This window comes from Rhineura floridana, chromosome 3 (genome assembly GCF_030035675.1).
Source record: "Rhineura floridana isolate rRhiFlo1 chromosome 3, rRhiFlo1.hap2, whole genome shotgun sequence".
NCBI lineage: Eukaryota > Metazoa > Chordata > Lepidosauria > Squamata > Rhineuridae > Rhineura > Rhineura floridana.
This window is the reverse complement of record NC_084482.1, coordinates 221,213,874-221,235,741: the sequence shown is the minus strand read 5'-3', so window position 1 is coordinate 221,235,741 and position 21,868 is coordinate 221,213,874. Positions and strand designations below refer to the sequence as shown.

Below are 21,868 nucleotides of genomic sequence, written 5' to 3'. Positions count from 1 at the left end.
TCACACTTGTGATTCCCAGCAAATAGCATTCAGAGGCATACTGCTTCCCAGAGAGAAACTACAGGGAAGCATCATTAACAATTGCATAACATGGATTAGTTACACAACATGGATTAGTTTGAAGTTACCAGACCATTCATATATCTGGCCCGAACTATCTATCCCAACAAACTGCCTACTACAATAACTTAAGCACAGATTTTCTGCAGCTTTGCTGCCTTTCCTAAAGACCCCTTTCTGCCCTAGAGAAGCCATTCTGGCTATGTGACCGCTGACAAAACACAATTCTCACTCCTTTTCTTGGTGAGCACCAAATGAAAGTATGGTCCTTCATTTGCCTGCTAGGAAATAGCACTGAGACCAGATGCGACTGCGGAGTGAAATCAGTTTGGAAAATGTATTTAAAATACATCAGCAGAAAACTAGTGAATTCATGTTACTTTATGAAAGATGTTAGAATAGCCAATACAAAAAATATCCAAGCAAAATAAAAACCATGTGATACACAAAAATACATTTTATTTATATTAATAAAATGTGTACACTGCAGAAGAAATTTATAAAGAATATAAAATGTACATTAAAATGATCAATAAAAATCAACATTTAACAAACACTAAAAAATGAATAAAATCAACAGTTAAAGGTATGCTAAACTATATGAAAACACTGAGTAAGGAGACCATTAGAAACAAGGACTAGTATTATTTTATTTTCATTTAGAAATCACTTCCCAGAAAGTATCTCAAAAATACCAACAATAAAAAAAACATTTCATATGCAAACCAATTAAAAACATCTTAAAATCCCACACAGACCCTCCATGACGCAGAGTGGTAAGCGGCAGTAATGCAGCCGAAGCTCTGCTCACGGCCGGAGGTCGATTCCAACGGAAGGAGGAAGTCGAATCTCCGGTAAAAGGGGTCGAGGTCCACTCAGCTTCCCATCCATCCGTGGTCAGTACAATGAGTGCCCGGCATATGCTGGGGGGTAAAGAAAGACCGGGGAAGGAACTGGCAGTCCCACCTCATATATACGGTCTGCCTAGTAAACGTCGCAAGACGTCACCCTATTAGTCGGAAACGACTCGCACTATAAGTGTTGGGACACCTTTACCTTTCAAAATCCCACAGAAACAGTAATAAAGCTCTGCCCTTAAAAGGTTTGTTGAAAAAGGAAGGTCTTCTATAGGCACCACACACAAAAAACACCTGTCTGATATGTATCAGGAGGAAGTTCAAAAAAGTAGATGCCACCACACAAAAGGCCAGGTTTCTCTATCATGCACAGTGGACTTCCTAATGAGATGGTATGCGTAAGAGGCCATCCTCTGCAGGTTTCAGTGATGGGCTGCATATATAATAGGTGAGATAATTTTTTAAGCATCCTGGCCCCAACCTGTATAGGGCTTTAATCTATGTAGCCTGCAAGATGAAGAATAAAGCTCCCATTGAAGTTCTTTCCATACTCCCTACATTTCAATTGTTTCTCCTGTGTATCTTCTGTGATGTAAGCCTACTGCTTTCATTGAATCTCTTTCCATACTCCGTACATTAAAAAAGTTACTCCACAGTGTTTTTTCATGCAAAGTGTGCTCTGACTGAACCTCTTTCCACTCACGACATTTAAATGGTTTCTCCCGTGTGGGTTCCGTGATGTAAAACAAGGCTACTGCTTACACTGAAGCTTTTTCCACACTCCCTGCATTTAAATGGCTTCTCCCCTGTATGGGTTCTTTCATGTACAGAAAGGCTACTGCTCTGACTGAAGCTCTTTCCACACTCCCTGCATTTAAATGGTTTCTCACCTGTGTGGGTTCTTTCATGTACAGTAAGGCTACTGCTTACACTGAAGCTTTTTCCACACTCCCTGCATTTAAATGGTTTCTCCCCTGTGTGGGTTCTTTGATGTGAAGTAAGGTGACCGCTCTGACTGAAGCTCTTTCCACACTCGTTACATTTAAATGGTTTCTCCCCTGTGTGGGTTCTTTGATGTGAAGTAAGGTTACTGCTCTGACTAAAGCCCTGTCCACACTCCTTGCATTTAAATAGTTTCTCCCCTGTGTGTGTTTGGTGATGTAATTTCAGGCTAATGCGTACACTGAAGCTCTTTCCGCACTCATTGCATTCAAACGGTTTCTTCCCTGTGTGTGTTCTTTCATGTAATCTAAGGCTACCACTCTGACTGAAGCTCTTTCCACACTCTTTGCATTTAAATGGCTTCTCCCCTGTGTGGGTTCTTTGATGCAAAGTAAGGTCACTGCTCTGACTGAAGCTCTTTCCACACTCCCTGCATTTAAATTGTTTATCCCCTGTATGGGTTCTTTGATGCAAAGTAAGCTTATTTCTCTGACTGAAGCTCTTTCCACACTCCCTGCATTTAAATGGTTTCTCCCCTGTATGGGTTCTTTGATGCGAAGTAAGGTGAGCGCTCTGACTGAAGCTCTTTCCACACTCCTTACATTTAAATGGCTTCTCCCCTGTGTGGGTTCTTTGATGTAAAGTAAGCTTACTTCTCTGTCTAAAGCCTTGTCCACACTCCATGCATTTAAATGGTTTCTCCCCTGTGTGTGTTCGGTGATGTAATTTCAGGCTACTGCTTACACTGAAGCTTTTTCCACACTCACTGCATTTAAATGGTTTCTCCCCTGTATGGGTTCTTTGATGCGAAATAAGGTGACTGCTCTGACTGAAGCTCTTTCCACACTCTTTGCATGTAAATGGCTTCTCCCCTGTGTGGGTTCTTTGATGCAAAGTAAGCTCACTGCTCTGACTGAAGCTGTTTCCACACTCCCTGCATTTAAATGGCTTCTCCCCTGTATGGGTTCCTTGATGCAAAGTAAGGTGACCGCTCTGACGGAAGCTCTTTCCACACTCCATGCATTTAAATGGTTTCTCCCCTGTATGGGTTCTTTGATGCGAAGTAAGGTGAGCGCTCTGACTGAAGCTCTTTCCACACTCCTTACATTTAAATGGCTTCTCCCCTGTGTGGGTTCTTTGATGTGAAGTAAGCTTACTTCTCTGACTAAAGCCCTGTCCACACTCCATGCATTTTAATGGTTTCTCCCCTGTATGTGTTCTTTGATGTGAAGTAAGCTTACTTCTCTGACAAAAGCCCTGTCCACACTCCATGCATTTAAATGGTTGCTCCCCTGTGTGTGTTCGGTGATGTAATTTCAGGCTACTGCTTACACTGAAGCTCTTTCCGCACTCCCTGCATTTAAATGGTTTCTCCCCTGTATGGGTTCTTTGATGCGAAGTAAGGTGACTGCTCTGACTGAAGCTCTTTCCACACTCTTTGCATGTAAATGGCTTCTCCCCTGTGTGGGTTCTTTGATGCAAAGTAAGCTCACTGCTCTGACTGAAGCTCTTTCCACACTCCCTGCATTTAAATGGCTTCTCCCCTGTATGGGTTCTTTGATGCAAAGTAAGCTGACCGCTCTGACTGAAGCTCTTTCCACACTCCATGCATTTAAATGGTTTCTCCCCTGTGTGTGTTCTTTGATGCGAAGTAAGGTGACTGCTCTGACTGAAGCTCTTTCCACACTCTCTGCATTTAAATGGCTTCTCCCCTGTGTGGGTTCTTTGATGCAAAGTAAGCTCACTGCTCTGACTGAAGCTCTTTCCACACACCATGCATTTAAATGGTTTCTCCCCTGTGTGTTTAAGGTGATGTAATTTAAGGCTACTGCTTGGACTGAAGCTCTTTCCACACTCTCTGCATTTAAAAGGTTTCTCTCCTGTGTGGGTTCTTTTATGTGAAGTAAGATGATCGTTCTGAGTAAAGCTTTTTCCACATTCCCTGCATTTAAATGGTTTCTCCCCTGTGTGGGTTCTGTGATGTGAAGTAAGGCTATTTTTTACACTGAAGCTCTTTCCACATTCCATGCATTTAAATGGTTTTTCTCCGGTGTGTGTTCTTTGATGAAAACTATGACAAGTAGAGGATTTCTTGCTCCCATTCTTTGGCTGCTTTCTTTCAGACGATTTTGGTCCCCTGTGATTTCCAAATATCTCTTTTTGACTCTCAGTCTTGGCTATTACCAGTGGCACCATCTGTGGTTTTCTATAATTCTCATTCTGCCGGTCACCTGCTGAGGGGGAAGAGGGTTGAAAAAAACACATTGGAATTTCAAGGCAAAAACAAAGCATTTCATCACAGATGAAGCCCAATTATCTGCTTCTCTATTTTTACATCTCCATAATTCTCCCCCTTTTATCTTTGCATGGCCCTCCCTCCCTATTCAATATCTATATAAACTCGCTGACAAAACGCCTGTTGGCAGTAAACTCTCACCCTCCTGTCTTGGCAAGGAGACACTTAACCTGTCTTCTATATGCCGACGACATTGCCCTGTTATGCCAAACGCAGGTGGGCTTACGTCATCACTTAAGAGAACTTGCCTCCTTTTGTGTGGATGAACTTTTGAGAATTAACTATGCAAAATGCAAGGTTTTAGTTTTCGCCAAAGTAGACATAAACACCGCTGGAAAATTGACAACCATATTATTGACCAAGTCAACGCCTTCAGTTACCTTGGCATTGCATTCCATCCCTTAGGTTCTTGGAATGCGCATTTTGTCCAGTCTGCTACGACCACACAGAAATCAGCCAGAGCTTTACTGACCTTCTTTTATACAAAGGGCGGTCAGTACATTCCGGCAGCAGTCCAGGTATTCAATGCCAAGGTGCTTCCTCAACTTCTTTACGGGACCCAAATTTGTAGTGGAGGCAATTACGCATTGTTGGAGATGGTACAATCTAAATTCATGAGGTCCGTTTTGGGCCCTCCGAGATGTGTCCCCAATGTGACCTTACGCTTGGAATTAGGTGCCCTTCTGATTGAGACCCACGCTTGGATATTAAAATTTAACTACTGGATGAAGCTGCTATTTTTACCCACTGGATTGCCCCCATTAACTTTGGAAGATTCCTTCCAATCTCAATGGCAACGGGTAATGATTCACAAACTCGGAACTCTCGGTTTTTCGCTCCCAGCGATTGGTGCCCTAGGCCATACAACCGCTAAAACAACAATCATCCAACGCCTCAAAGATGTTGAGTATCAGAACAACATGAGCCTAGTTGCCGCTTATCCACAATGCAGTATTAATGTAAATTCCTGTAACTTGGCCACTTACATTTCAAGTTTATCTACCCCAAAACTCAGGAGAGCTTTTACCCTGGCACGATTTAATGTTCTGCCCTCGGCACTAATGGAGGGTAGATACAGGGGAGTCGATTATTATGATCGAACTTGCCCCTGTGGAGCAGATGCGGTGGAGACAGTGAACCTTGTACTACTTTGCTGCCCTTTTTATTCAGATCTCCGCCTTAAGTTCATCTCCCCACTTTTATCTAATCTTCCTCTGAGCCCAGAAGCTATGATTTTACAATATTTAATGGCAGATTCAAAATCACGGATCACTCTGAGGTCGCCTCGTTCTGCACAGCTGCTATGGCTCGCAGGAGGGACCTAATGCGATGTCTATTAGATCAAGGTTTTAGCTAGATTACTATGTGGACCCGGTTTTAGCTTTTTAGCTTTCTCACTGCAATGATACTGTATTCTATTCTATCTCCACCCTAATATTCAGAGGATCCGTAATTATACCGCTGGTCTTGGACCGTAATAAAGATTTTACGTTATCTTTGCATGGCCAGATGAAAGCAAGGTTACCTGAATATCCTACAGTCTCACACAGCAACATAAATTCCTTTCAGGTCCATATAACACTTGATGTCAATAAGCCCAGATTTGTCTGGGTTTCCTCCTACTGCCATACAACTGTGATATATATTTCTAAAATAATATGCAATGAAAAGTGGGGTGTGGGGGAAGAGAAGGGCAGCGAGACTGCAGAACAGGACAAACTGGGCACAGCTCACTTCTCCTTGATTCTTAATAATTTGACTGCAGTCAAAAGAGCCGGTCAGTGAATGTGCATGCTTGTAATTTTCCTCTTTTCTCTTTTAAGAAAGCATTTATATTTGATGTCACACTTTTGATTACTGCTGAAAATAGAGAGTGCTTCAAAGGCACAAAGCACACGCTATTGCCAACCCTACACCTATGTGGGGGAAGCTGGCAGGTTTTCAGATAAAGACACTTCTAAATTCCACCTGAAGATTCAAGGGATTAAACTTTGCTGAGCTAAGACAGGGATGGCCAAAGACCAACACTACACGAGTTTGCAATGATGCTCTGAACTGTAAGAGGAATGCCCGACTGATCTCTCCCCTTCATCAAAGCCCTGTACAATTAGATCTTGTTCTTCCAGCCAAGAGACTAAGCCCAGGTTTTACATTTCTTTCAAAGATACTTATAAGCTAGTTAGTTCTGAACTGAAATTATTCTCCTCTCTCCAAAACAAAGAACGATCTTAGATCTCCTGGAGATGAATAGCACAGGGACATGTAGATCCAAATGTCTCTTGTGGACAAGAAACTGTTCAAAAACCTCAATTCAGTGACACTGTGGAAACCAATCCAGCTATCTTAATTTGGGGGATTTCTCAGCAGATGGGAAGGAAACTTCAACCTGGATGCCATTCCCCCTCCTTATATGAACAGCCTGGCTGGATCAGACCACAGGCCTATCTATTCCAGCATCCTCACAGTGCCAAAGTGGATGCAGATGGGAAGTCTACAGGGAGCACGTGAAGGCATCACTTAGCTCCAGCTGTTGGAGGAGTCGGGGGGAAGATGGCTGCTGGCAGGCAGGTCCACTAGCGAGCTCTGGAGCTCATACCCACCTCGCCTCTTTTTTTGCTATCTTTAGAGATATTCTTTGGAAATTTTTATTCTGGAACCTAACAGCATCAACAACACCTATTTTTTTGAAGGCTATGGAACCATTTTATCAGCAAGAAAACAGACTCTTTATCAGCCGGTGAGTCACAACTCTGCTTCGCATTACTAACTCAAGGAATATAATTTACCATAACAAAATCTAAGGATTCCTAAGATAAAACTACTTAGCCTTGGAGTCGACAATTTATAATTATACCTCCGTTCATCTTAGAGTTTAAAAGGCAAACCTTATAGTTTTTAAAATGGTTCAAACAAGGAAAAGATGTTATGAACATGACCATAAATCAGACCAGGTTTTGGAAGAATCTGGGAATGGGGATCAACAGCTTAAAATTACAAACTTCTTTTTACCAACCAAAGCGGATAAGACAAAGAGAAATGCGTCACGATCTATTGAGAAAACCCCTTCCCAAATCGAAACAGATCAATTCTGTTCCTGCTTGAGTGAGGAATTCCAGGCAAGGGATGACCCAGAAATTATACAAAGCCTGGTGTATGGAACATCCACAGATCCCCTTTTTGGGCAGACGCATACACCTAGTCTGATCAACTCTCTGCTGCAGGTACCTGAAAGCAAGGAGACGCCATCTTCCTCTCTGTACAAGGACACTGACTTACATTCCCCCTTAGACATTCTGTCTACTGTGCATGCTACAGACATCGACAGCCAGACTCCCATTTTTACTCAATCACAGCCATCTTCTGCCTGCTCTACAGAAGTTACTGAAACCACGGAACTGGCACAAATTGGCCAAAAACTACTTCTAACTGGCCAAAAATGTCTGCAGTTACAATTAGCCATTGTGGCAAAAGAGACTGAAAACATCAAAGCTTTTTTGGAAGAAACAAACAACCTTCTAAAATCATTTATGGAAGAACTATCCAAACTATATTTGAGCCTAAACTACACTCTTCCCCCCCACAAAACAACAACAACACTGAAGTGTGCAAACATAAAGAAACCTCGTATTGCACCTAAGGAGAAAAAATCCAAAAACATAAAAAATTACAAACCGCCAAGGAGTAAGAAGATGAACTTTCAGAAACTTTTTAAAGTACTTAAAGCTCAACAGCAAACAGCTTCGCAAACAAAGAATTTATCTGCTTCATCTACAGCAAGAACACCCCCTAGATCTTATTGCAAAGCCTTACCAGAAAGCAAAAAAAGTCCAAATCTCCCAGAGCTACTTACTCACCCCAACCCGAGGTCCTATAGCGGAATATGCTCTACCAATAACAAGATTTCACGACGAGAGAATACAAATGGGAATTGGCTTCTCAAATATAATTCAAACAAACTTGCACTGCTGAATCTTCCTCTTCTTAACATCAAAGAAATAGTAAACATCAGGAAGCAAAGAGTGTGTTACGCCCTCCAGTCGTTAGGTGTAATGGATTTACGGCCTGACGATATCTCGTATGTGGAATTCCTTTACAACCCCTCAACAAAAACGTCTGCTTTACTTACCTTTAAATCGGCTGAGACAACAGCATGGATAATTGCAAATAAATCCCTTCTCAGCTACCATGGAATATCCGTTCAGAGACATTTCACAAACCTGGCTAGTCCAATTTCCTTGTTCACAAAGAGAACTCCAACAACAAACCTTATCTCTTCACATGAGAGGAGGAAGTTTTCCTCGAACAGCAGCAAAAATATATCAAACTCTGGAAACTTGGATCCATTCCTGGAACAGCTTCCTCTTAAAAGCACATTAAACATGAACTGCTCTTCTCTATCATTAGGACCAACTATGCTGGAAAAGAATTTATCCCCTTTGACTCCCCCAGCACAAGAAACATTAAACTTTGAAACACTTAACTCCATAAACTCTGATCTTATTATTTTGGATGAAGTAAGCTCCTCCCCACCACCAGCTCCCATTTTCGTTCCGTTACAGTCACCTCCTTCTCTGGTAAACAGTAAGGAAAATCAAGATCTTGCATTTGACTTTGCTTGTGAGGGAGAGGAGGAACTATTAAATAGTTTCCATACATTCACTGAGAATGAACAAAGTGAGGTCATAAACAAAATGCAGAATCTGTTAAACAATCTAAGGGCAAAAAGGACATGTTCCAGATACTTGGAGGACTATGAACTGAACTCACCATCCAGCATTCAAGTTTCTCCTCTGAAAGTTCCCTTAAAGGTACTGCCACATTGTTACTCAAATGTTTGTAGACCTAGCACAATATGTGATGTGATAGTACATGAGGTTCCTGAACTGACTTGACAACCCTTATTAAATTCTAAAAACCCGATTCTATCCTGTGAATCTCCTGAAAAAATGGTAAACCCTCATTTCAGGACATCACAGCACTCACTCTGCAAATCTTATACAGCAAAGGAAATTTCTCATCCTACGAATCCAATTATTAATGCATGCCAGGTTTCTGTTCTCTCACCTAATTTTACATTCCACCTTCTCTCCTGGAACATTGCAGGGTGGAATGCCAAACAAAAAATTCCTGACTTTATTACTTTTCTGAACAAATTTGACTTAATTTTCTTACAGGAGACGTGGTGTACCCTTAAATTAATAGTGGATGGTTTCTCTTGTTCATGTTTACCAGCGACCTATTCCCAACCCAGTTCCAAAGGCAGACCCAAAGGAGGCCTAGCCATACTCATTTCTACTTCTGTAACAGCTCGCTCTGTAAGTTTAACCCCTTGTAAAAACATTGCACAGGCTGTTTTATTATCTTTTAGCACATTTTCTCTTCTGTTAGTAAATGTTTATATTCCCCCTCATGCCTCTCGGGCACAAATTGACTGTGACTGGGACGTTCTTACCAATTATCTAACATCACTCGAGGCTAAATTCCCCAAAGCGCCTCTCATTGTTATGGGTGATTTCAACGCCAGGTCTGGCCCCCACAATGATGCGCTATTTGCTTCAAACCTCTGGGGGGGCGAGGACACCGCCCCATACCTCCCAGGCTATGCTAGGACTTCCAAGGACCCCAAGATAAATTATGGTGGAATATGTTTATACCGATTCCTTGCTAGACACAGCCTAATAATGTTGAACGGTCATAAGCAGATAGATTCATGTGCGGAATTTACCTACATCTCTGGCCTCAGGTGCAGTGTCATCGATTATGCCTTGATCTCGCATTCCCTGTTCAGGTTTATTTTGGACTTTTCTGTCGGCTCCAGACAGGATAGTGATCACCTTCCCCTTACCTTTTCCTTTTATCTACCAGAACGCGGTCACTTGCTCCTTACCCATAAACCAATGGCAAATCTAATCCACCCTACCCATAAAAGGTCATTTTGGACTCCCACAGTAGCCTCTAATGTGGCCTTATTTCTCACTTCCCCCTCTGCCCTGTCCTTACAGAGGGAGATCATGCATGCTTCTGATTCATATTTAGCGTCAATAGCGTATAACTCCTTAATTACTAAACTTAAAGCCTCTATTATCCCACCATCTTCTTCCCTCAGGGCTCCTCCTACCACTGGTTTTCCCAGATGGTTTGATAAGGACTGTCTTGATGCTAAGAAACAGCTGAGACGGCTATACCTTCAATATCGACACCAAAATTTAACCACCCTCCCCCCTGAGTATTTTATTATCAAAAAATACTACAAGCATATGATAGTCATCAAAAAAAGGCAGGTGATGCATGAAGATTGGGAAGCCTTAATTCAAGCCTCCAGATCAAATAATTCGAAGTGTTTTTGGGAGCTGATTTCTGGTTCTATGAGCCCACTAAATCCGGCCCCTTGCCACATTTCCCCATACCTCTGGGAGAAATATTTTTCTGCAAACAACGAGACTGTAAATGCTGTTTCCTTTATTGCTAATTTAACAAATCTTCCCACTTGGCCACCTGTAACCCAAAAAGAAATTATTGATTTGATTGCTAGCTTGAAATCCGGCAAAGCTCCTGGACCTGATAACATACTTTCTGAAATGTTGAAGGCGCACCAAGCTTGGTGGGCCCCTCTTCTAGCAAATTTCTTTACTCTGATCAATAATTCCGGATGCTTCCCTGAGTCTTGGCTTGAATCCATAGTTATCCCTATATTTAAAAAAGGGAACAAAGAGGACCCAGCAAATTACCGCCCAATTAGCCTCCTTTCCATTATTGGCAAACTATATGCCTGCTACTTAAAAGAGAGACTCTCATCTTGGTTGGAGGAGGATAATATCCTTGGGAGGGAGCAGGCAGCTTTCCGGAAAGGTAGGTCTGGGATAGAACACTGTGTGATTTTAAATCACTTAGCTGAAAAATACAAGAACCGCTGGGGTAACGGCCTGTTTGTTGCCTTTGTCGACTTGAAATCGGCTTTTGATTCCATCCCTAGGGAGATACTATGGGCGAAACTCGCAAAATCTACGATCGACAAGAGACTCCTCTTCTTAATTAGCCGTCTGCACCACCACACATCCTTTCGTGTTAGATGTAGTCGTGAAGGTCATCTCACAAACCCCATTACTACAACAAAAGGAGTTAGACAAGGCTGCATACTAGCCCCACTTTTATTTAATTTTTTCATGAATGATCTGTCCCTTTATTGTCAATCCCCGGACTTCCACCCCCCTAAGTTAGCAAACCTGCATTGTCCCTTGTTATTGTATGCAGATGACGCTGTTCTCCTTTCTGTTTCTAAAGTAGGACTCAAACGCCTAACTAAAGCTTTTATGAGTTTCTGTCATGATAACAAACTATCTATAAACTTTTCCAAAACTAAGATCTTAGCTTTTGCCAAGCACTCTCCTGCTCACGCATGGACAATTAATACCCATAAAATAGAACAGGTTTCTCATTTCAAATACCTTGGTATACTTTTTCATTCCTCTCTGTCCTGGAATCCCCATATCCGAGGGGCTATTTCTACTGCTCGCAACTCAGCCAGTGGTATTCGAAGGTTCTTCTTCACTAAAGGAGGACAATACATTCCGGCAGCCCTAAAGGTTTTTAGATCCAAAACTATTTCTCAACTTCTCTACGGGGTACCTTTATGGATTGGTGCCTTCAACTCTTCTGTGGAGGCAGTTCTCTCCTTGTTTCTCAGACAAATTTTTGGCGTTCCCAGGTGCGTTCCTGCGGCGGTCCTTAGGTTAGAATCTGGCCTAGTCTCACTTGAGTCTCAAGCGTGGTTGGCTGCCCTAAATTTCTGGTTTAAAATGTCTTATGAAAAATCTACTGGCTATCTCCCTTTACTCTGGGAAGACTCTTTTACCTCGAAATGGGCCCGTACGTTTACAAATTACCTTGCAAGTATTGGCCTCTCAATTGAACATCTGATGTCCCTCGCTCCAGAGACAGTTAAACATTCTATCCGGACTCGTATCACCGATATGGACTTCCAACGCTCCATAACTGCAGCCACCTCGACCTGCTCTCCTATACACTTTGGTCTGAGCTTTGTGCCTATGCTCAGTGCCCCTTATCTGGAAACTCTTACGATCCCCAAATATCGTCTAGCCTTTACAAAGGCTAGATTTAACTGTCTTATCTCTGCCTTACTTGAAGGGAGATTTAAACGTATCCCGTATGCAAACCGATTATGCCTTTGTGGTGTCAGCGCCATAGAAACTCTCTCTCATGTCATCTTTGAGTGCGCCCTATATGACGATATTCGCTCCAAATTCATAACCCCCATCATAAATAAATACCCCTACAAACCGCTTAACTGTTTACTTTTACATCTTTTGTCAGCAGCTAATAAGGATACTATCTTGTCAGTTGCTAAATTTATTTTTGCGGCTCAATCAATTCGGAAGGCATCTATCCTTTCAGAAGCTTCCGCCACCCAACTGTAACTGTTTTCCTTGTTGTTTTATTGTTTTACTGTTTTAACATGACTGCAACTTTGTAACCTTTTATTATAAATGTATGTAGTTTTATTTATAAATGTCTTTTGGTCTATGACCGTATCAATAAAGATTGATTGATTGATTGATTGCTCCAGCTGTTTTTCTGATTCCAGAGATATCACATCTATTTATTCATTTATAGGCTCTTTGTATACCGCTATTTCATTAGAAACGTCAAAGCAGTTTACAACACGTTAAAAAAAGGCAACCACCATAAATTAAAAACATCAAATATACAATAAAAACAAAGGTCAAGTGTTGTGAAAAGAGCATGCTCTTAATTGCCTGCCTGGCGGCACAGAAAGGTTTTCAGCAGGCGCTTCGAAGTTAAAACAGAACACGCCTGCTGAACCTCTGTTGGCAGAGATTTCCAGAGAACTGGGCCGATGACACTGAAGGCTCGATTTCATGTCAATGTTCAAATCATTTAAACTCTATAAAATCTAGTTTCAAAGGAGATGAAGCTTCATCATATATAGGGGATATTTTACAAATGAATGCAAGCAAGAGTGAATTCGTTACAAGAAATTTTAAATGTCTCTATGCAAAGCACAGTAGCAAGCTGGAGGATGCAAAGGGAGACATCCTGGTTTGCTCCAAGAAAGCTAAACTGAGGAAGGTAACCTGGAAAGAAGGTGATGTGGAAGGCTAGTGACCAACTAATTTCAGAGATGAAAGGGAGACATCCTGGATAAACTGAGGAAGGTAACCTGGGACGCACATGCAAGAAAGGAAGATGCTTTAAATGCAATTATAATGCCAATATAGAGGTACTGATTAAACAGAAATTATAACTTCAGGGTTTCTATAGGTTTCAATTAATCATAAAATGGCATCAGTATTTGTTAGGGAAAAGCTTTAAAAGAGCAGGTCACTTTGGGTCACCAATGATTGATATTTGAGGTTTAGAAAGTCTCGAAGGTTACAAAAAGCATAACCAAAAGGAGATAGAAACCACAAAGTTTAATCTCAAAAAGTCGAACAAATGTGCACTTTGAAAACAACCTATGTAATCAGGACAGACACTTTCCAAGAAAGAAGGAGATGTGGAAGGCTAGTGACCAACTAATTTCATGTTGGGGGTGAACCTAGTAAAGCCAGTTTCTTAGTAGGCTGCAAACTACTAGGGCAGAACCTAGTAAAGTCAGCAACAGTGGATGCAATTCACTGTGTCACAGGCCATCTGTATTTATAGAAATTGGCCATCTCCAATTCTTTATAATTGATTTACATAAAATTATGTGTGGAAAAGTAGCGCAAACAATACAAGCCAAAACATGAGTAAAAAGACAAGCTGCCAGTTAAAGTGTCTTTTTTCCTTTGAGTTTTGTTTACAGTAGTTCCAAAATAAATTCTTTCCCGTAAAGTATCAACATTTTATAAGGAGTCCGGGCATTCAGCCAATGATCATGTCTATATATGGCTGAAGCTGTACAGGGGTGAGTCCGGAGAACTTATTAGAATACAACATCAGCATCAAGATGCAGGTTAGGATGAGAGTTCAAATGATGGAAACAAGAGTATAGTAGTAATATGAGCATGAACTGACAGAGTCTAGATCAGGGTTTCCCAACCTTTGGTCCACAGATGTTGCTGGACTACAGTTCCCATAATTCCTGACCATTGGCCATGCTGGATGGGGCTGATGGGAGTTGTAGTCCCACAACATCTGTGGCTCAAAGGTCGGGAAACCCTGGTCTAGATAGATACAAACTAGAGCTATAAAAGACAGACAGCCTTGGGGATTTTTACCAGTTGTCCGTGACACTGGTCGAAGAAAGAACCACCTGCTCTGAGTGTTAAGGTCCACACGCAGCAAAGGTGAGATCACTCCTTTTCAGATGGAAATCAATGTGACCTATGCTGTCCTTTGAAATGCAACACGTTAGCGTACATCCCCTTTGTATGTGCTGTGTAAGACCTATGTTCTGATATGTGGCTATGTCCACAAAGTATAGCAAATTAGATGTGTTAATTATACATAGACACTGATAAAGATTTCCTTTCTTGATCGGCCATTCGATATTCCTAGACCTAAAAAGATTCTGTTAGCAGTCATCATGACTTGCATTTTATTGTGCTTCCAATAGATGGCAGGTTATACAGGGAAGCAAAGAGTTAAAGGCCATGATTAACAAAGAGCCGGTTGCATCAGATTCACAGCTGCAGGACCTTAGAGTAATTAAGGAATGGCCCATAAAAGAAAGGGGGTGGCTGCAGCAATGTGTGGGGGATGAAGGAGTCGTATGGTGAAGGTGCTGTTATGTTCGTGTATGATCTTGTGTATCCAGAGAACTTTATTCGTGTGTCTCAAGTAAAGCTTCTCCTTAATAAAGCTGTGGCAGTCTATCTGGTGTCTTCTTATTGCTACAACTGGGCTACAGGGCTACTTATACTTTCTGCAACTAGGTCTGCACTACTTATGCTTCCAACAGATTCTTGGCTGGGATCTCTGGCCACTTGGTTCACCTGGTCAGACCTAACTGCAGCATTTTTCATCTGAGGACGGTTAGAAGAAGCCTTAACAAGCTGCACCTGGTTATCTCTGCTGATTAGCAAGTGCCTGGTACCCAAGGTCATCCTTGGCCTGTACAGTGGGAAACACAGTTGGGTGGGGGGCCTGCAAGGCGCGAAAATGTGAGAAACATCGAGAAGAAAGTTACATCAGCCAATTCCTGATTGGTCAATTAATCTTGGACCGTTAGGATCCTTTTCCTTTAAGTATAGGGCAAGAGACCCATAGCCTTTGTTCTCTGATCTATGCTGCCTTGGCACCAGAGTTCCAAAGCCTTCTACCTTTTATGGTTCCAAGGGGTTGCTTATGGGAAGGTAACCTATGCCTGGTTCCATTGCTTTATGTTGAACATCCATCTCTCTTAGGAGAGATGCCACTGCAACCAACTACCCCCTGTGTAATTAGTTAGGTAAGCTAGTTTGTTATTTTCTTGTTGTGTGTATGAATTCTCTTATGAGTACCTAAACCCCTGTTTGGGTGTATGGTCTTAAAGGATTACTTGCTGCTATATTTGATGTGCACTTATATATCTTAATAAAGCTACTTATATTTAACCTGGTGTGTTCATTGAGAGAAGGGGTGGCTCTGGTTTCAGTACCTTGACCATTCTCAGTCACTAACTACCAAAGAGGGTTAAGAAGTTAAAAGCTTGAATTTGAAGTAAGAACCAGAGGTGCCAGGCAAGGAGTGTAACTGTGACTCTTGCCCCATAGGACCTTGGTTTTACCTATCTTCTGGGCTCAGAGATCCCCTGGCTCTGAGTGGACCAGTAAACAGGGGTGGTGGCAGCCTACCTTCTACCTTGCAGGGTTGTTGTGAGCGTACACAGCCTTGGCAAGGGTGAAGTAATAGTCTTTTGGTTCCAGTCTCATTTCCCTAAGGGTGGGGGTCTGAGTCTGACGCATGATCCCTGTGCCTTGACGGTAGGGATTCATGACAGGTCCCACTCTGGGTTCCAGTTTGTGCGGTTCCTTTTGCTGCTTGAAATCTCTCTTAGCCCCAGATGTCAACTGGGGTCTGACTCCATCACCCTCCCCTGCTTTTCATTCATCACCGCAGGTTCCTGCCTTCTCTGGAACCTTTCCTGCTGCAGCAAAGGTCCCGTCAAGGGCGCTGCTGCAATTCCAGCTTTCCTGGGATGTCTGCTAGCTGAGGGAATGGCACTTGTTCCACCTGGCAGGGAGCCTTTCTCAGGGTCCCTCTTGCCTGCTGCCTTTGCTGTTTCCCTGCCTGAGTCAAAGAGTCTCTGTGCTCCAGTTCTGCTTCCAGACTTCCCACCAGGGCTGGCAAAGCTAAATCTTGCTCTCTGTCCTGTCTTCTGGAGGTCATTCCCTACACATTGTAGCCTCCACCTCTGCTTCCTCTTCTCCAAACTGCCACTGCCGCTTCTTCCTGCTTCAAAGACAAAAGCTGACCTTTGGGCAGAGGAAGGAAGAGGGAGGAGGCAGGAGGTGCTCCCGGGAGCATCTCTTACGAACATAAGAACATAAGAACATAAGAAGAGCCTGCTAGATCAGGCCAGTGGCCCATCTAGTCCAGCATCCTGTTCTCACAGTGGCCAACCAGGTGCCTGGGGGAAGCCCGCAAGCAGGACCCGAGTGCAAGAACACTCTCCCCTCCTGAGGCTTCCGGCAACTGGTTTTCAGAAGCATGCTGCCTCTGACTAGGGTGGCAGAGCACAGCCATCATGGCTAGTAGCCATTGATAGCCCTGTCCTCCATGAATTTGTCTAATCTTCTTTTAAAGCCGTCCAAGCTGGTGGCCATTACTGCATCTTGTGGGAGCAAATTCCATAGTTTAACTATGCACTGAGTAAAGAAGTACTTCCTTTTGTCTGTCCTGAATCTTCCAACATTCAGCTTCTTGGAATGTCCACGAGTTCTAGTATTATGAGAGAGGGAGAAGAACTTTTCTCTATCCACTTTCTCAATGCCATGCATCATTTTATACACTTCTATCATGTCTCCTCTGACCCGCCTTTTCTCTAAACTAAAAAGCCCCAAATGCTGCAACCTTTCCTCGTAAGGGAGTCGCTCCATCCCCTTGATCATTCTGGTTGCCCTCTTCTGAACCTTTTCCAACTCTATAATATCCTTTTTGAGATGAGGTGACCAGAACTGTACACAGTATTCCAAATGCGGCCGCACCATAGATTTATACAATGGCATTATGATATCGGCTGTTTTATTTTCAATACCTTTCCTAATGATCGCTAGCATGGAATTTGCCTTTTTCACAGCTGCCGCACACTGGGTCGACATTTTCATCGTGCTGTCCACTACAACCCCGAGATCTCTCTCCTGGTCGGTCACCGCCAGTTCACACCCCATGAGCATATATGTGAAATTCAGATTTTTTGCTCCAATATGCATAATTTTACACTTGTTTATATTGAATTGCATTTGCCATTTTTCTGCCCATTCACTCAGTTTGGAGAGGTCTTTTTGGAGCTCTTCGCAATCCTTTTTGTTTTAACAACCCTGAACAATTTAGTGTCATCAGCAAACTTGGCCACTTCACTGCTCACTCCTAATTCTAGGTCGTTAATGAACAAGTTGAAAAGTACAGGTCCCAATACCGATCCTTGAGGGACTCCACTTTCTACAGCCCTCCATTGGGAAAACTGTCCGTTTATTCCTACTCTCTGCTTTCTGCTTCTTAACCAATTCCTTATCCACAAGAGGACCTCTCCTCTTATTCCATGACTGCTAAGCTTCCTCAGAAGCCTTTGGTGAGGTACCTTGTCAAACGCTTTTTGAAAGTCTAAGTACACTATGTCCACTGGATCACCTCTATCTATATGCTTGTTGACACTCTCAAAGAATTCTAATAGGTTACTGAGACAGGACTTTCCCTTGCAGAAGCCATGCTGGCTCTGCTTCAGCAAGGCTTGTTCTTCTATGTGCTTAGTTAATCTAGCTTGTCTTCCCACTGGGGGTTTAGAGTACAAGTCACAGAGTGTCAATCATCTGTTGAGGATGCAGGAGAAGATGCTCTGCTGGAGTTTGGGAGCTCCTGCCCTCTCCTTCTCCTGCTGCAAGGTAAGATTTTTCATCATGGGGCAGCGGAAGGTGGCAGGGAGGGGCACTTTTCACACTGAATGATCAAAAAGCCCCAAGAACAGAGGAAGTTGCATTCCACCAGATCAGAGAATTGGTCCATCTAGTCCCACCTGCTTACAGCAACTAGCTGTGGATGTCAGGCAGAGAAAGACCTTTCCCAGCACCTCCTACCGGATCCTTTCACCCCTCTTGGAGCTGCCAGGGACTAAACCTCGGACCTTCTACATGCAAAGCAGGTGTTCCCCTTCTGAGCTTCAGTCTGTGATGTTCCTATATTAATGTATATATGGTAAGTGTTGGTTGTTTAGAAGATACATGGTAAGTAGTGAAAGAGGAGGGGGAGTGAATGGGCAATAGAATGCTTGATGATTGAATGAAGGTTTAAAATGGCTGACAGTATAAATGAAAGGATGACAGGTAAATCTGGGGGGTGAATTGTGGTGAATCTGGGGGGGAGTAGAGAAAGAGTGGATTGCTTGGTGGGGTTTGAGAGAGTTGTTTTGCCAGGAGAGAGTGAAGAAGGAGGGGGTGGAGTTCGGATTAGTATTGAGTAAAACCATATGCTTATGTGCCTTAAGAAGAAATCTTGTTAATCTTGTTAGCTTTGTTATCTTTAATAAATACTTAATTTGGTTTACCAAAGGCCTGATCCTTGACTGGGGTTTCACAGACCAGAAGGTAGGGTAAGGTAATGACCAAGGCTGAAGGGGAACTGTAACAAATGGTGGCAGCGGTGAAGAGAATAACAATACCAGTATTCAGAGTCTCTGGGAATACTAGTATTAGGACGTTACTGGTGGTTGCCTAGCAGTGGGATCTGTTGAGATCTGTGCTAGAGCGGATAGGTAAACCATAAGAGAGTGCGGTCCGGACTGGTGGAGTCCCTGGTGGTGCCTAGTGACAGGCAGTAGCCACGCGCAGGTAGGAACCTGACAGGGAGAGCCAGGGAAGGACGCATCACATGTGGTGGCAGTAGCGGTGGGATACGAACAACAGAGAATCCAGATACGAACAAAGGAGACTACATCACAGGTGTTGGCTGTAGCGGTGGTACGCATACTGGAGAATCCCTAATAGTTGTGTGGCAAGCGGAAATAACAAAACAAGATTACTTGTGAGAGTGACTGGCAAAGAGTGTGTGGCAAAGAGTGAGTGAACTCAAACACCATGGCTGAATACATAAAAATGAAAAGAGAGGAGCTGGTGGAGAAGTGCATAACATTCAATTTACCTCACAAAGGTAAAGGGGTAGATGAATTGAGGGTAGCACTTATAGGATTTGCTACTGCCCAGCAAAAAGAACCTGTCAGGGAAGAGACCCCAGAAGGATATTTAAGCAATCCCGCTTATATAGAGTATTTGAGAGAAAAGTTGAGGATGGAAACTGAGAAAATGAGGATGGAAGCTGATGGGAAAGACAAACAGCGATAGTTAGAAACTGAGAAGTTGAGGATGGAGGCTGAGAGATTGAGGATGGAAACTGAGAGAATGAGAGTGGATGCGGAGATACAAGGAGAAAGATTAAAATTGGATAGAGAGAAGTTTCATTCTGATGAGACAAGGAAAGACAGAGATGGAGCAAAAATAAAAATTACTCCAAAGGACTTTGCTGTCTATGAGCCTGGTCAAGATCCTCAAATTTACCTCAGCACCTTTGAAAAAGCAGCTCAGTTGTGGGGGCTACCTGAAGATAAATACATGCAGTATTTATCAAACCTGATCAAAGGGGAATTGGCAGAGGTATACCAATATTTCCCCTCAGACAGGCCCGTCACCTATGCTGAGTTTAAAGAGGCAGTCTACAGAAGATTCAGACTGGGGCCTGATTATTTTAGAAAGCTTTGCAGAAACTGCCAGATACAGACAGGGAGGTCTTTCGTGGAGCTGGGGGCAAAACTGATGGACATATTTGGGAAATGGCTGACAAGTGCAAAAGCTCAGTCTGTGGAGGAGGTGAAAAACCTCATGATATTGGATCAATTATACCATCAGTTACCACCAGAAATAAGGCTCCTGGTCAAAGACCGTTCCCCTACATCGGTGCAGGAGGCCACAGAGATGGCGGATCACTTCGCCTCCAACAGAACTGGCTGGGTGGGGAAAACATCAAGAGATTTTAAACCCAGACCATATAATGCTGGCAGAAGGGATGTGGTACCACAGCGAGTGAGTCCTCCAGTAAAATCTGAAGGGCACAGAACACCCCAGAGTGGATTTGTGTACCCTAAAAGTGAGGAGAAATTATGCTACAAATGTGGTAGACCGGGGCACCTACGTTTTCAATGTGAGGTTGCCAACCCCATTAGTAATCCTGCTCAGACAAGGGCAGTGAAAACAGAGCCCAAGGCTTTAGAAACAGCGAAAAAGGTTCAGTTCTGCCAGATAAACTGGACAGAAGTAACAGACCTTGATTCAAGTCTGAGAGAGGAAGTGAGTGTACAAGGGGCAAATTATTGGGCATTGCTTGATACTGGTGCCGCTCAGACATTACTGAGGCCAGATTTAATAAAATCTGAGGTAATATTACCTCAGGAAACAGTGACTATCCAAGGAGTGAGGGGTCAACCAGAAAGTTTGCCTGTGGCCCTGGTGGAAATGACTTGGAGAGGCCGAGAGGGCCGATATAAAGTAGGCATTAATGCCCAGCAACAGGAACCAGTAATACTGGGAAGGGATGTAATGGGCGCCCAAGGAAAGATCTATGTAGTGACCAGACAGCAAATTGGCAGAGAAAAAGAAGCCATATTAAGGGGGGCTGAAACAAACAGGGTGGAATCTGTTAACCAGCCTCAGGTCACCATAGCAACCACTAGCAGGCCTGCTGAAGGAGACAAACTGTATCAGGTGGTCTCTGATACGAAAGAAGCAGAGCAATTCAGGGAAGAGCTGCATAACAATTGTAAGTTTGAAGCAGATAAAGGAACAAGCTCTGACCCAACAGATTCCTTTCACTGACAAACTGAGGAATCAAGTTGTGTGTGAGAATGGGATTTTATATAGACTGTGGATGCCTGCTGAGAGAAAGGATGAATGTGAACCAGTGAAACAAATGATGGAGGTGGTGAAAAAGAATTTGAGTCAAGCACAGGAGAAGCAACGTTACTGGTATGACAGAACAGCCAGGGAACGTGTGTATGATGTGGGAGATATGGTTATGGCGTTCATACTCAGGAAACATGACAAATTACAGGCTAACTGGGAAGGACCATATACCATCAGAGAAAGGCTTGACACAGTGACGTATGTAATCACCACAGTCCAATTAAACAAAAGCAAAGTGGTTCATGTAAATATGTTGAAGCCTTACCATACCAGGGATGCACAGGTGTTGCAAGTTACCTTATTCCCTGAGGGAAGTGGGCCTGAACTTCCAGATTTGGTACAGGAAAGCAAAGACAAAGGAGGGGTAGATCAAGTGGAATGGTCAGAGGAGGTGAAGGAGGAAGTAAAAGAAGAGATTCTGAGAGTTTTGAAAACCTATAGGAATCTCTTTAGCAACAAACCTGGCCAAACCAGTATAGTTATACATTCCATTGATACTGGAGATCATGCCCCAATCAGATCTGTTCCGTACCGTGTGAATGGGAAAGTTTTGAATGAGATCAAAAAGGAGGTGGAAGATATGCTGGAATTAGGAGTGATCAGGG

At 43.0% G+C, this 21,868-nt stretch overlaps 1 protein-coding gene across 1 annotated transcript in view; it reads right to left on the bottom strand.

Moving 5' to 3' along the window:
* The window catches only part of LOC133381716 (zinc finger protein 208-like), a 30,713-nt gene extending 22,069 nt beyond the window's left edge, over positions 1-8,644 (bottom strand). Inside the window, exons 1-2 of the mRNA XM_061621123.1 lie at positions 8,282-8,644; positions 1,682-4,093 (exon numbers count right to left, since the gene is read on the bottom strand). Coding sequence (XP_061477107.1) covers positions 1,682-4,093; positions 8,282-8,363 — 2,494 coding nt within the window. The 5' untranslated portion in view covers positions 8,364-8,644. The remainder of the gene's footprint in view (positions 1-1,681; positions 4,094-8,281) is intronic.
* Between the last annotated feature and the right edge of the window lie 13,224 nt (positions 8,645-21,868).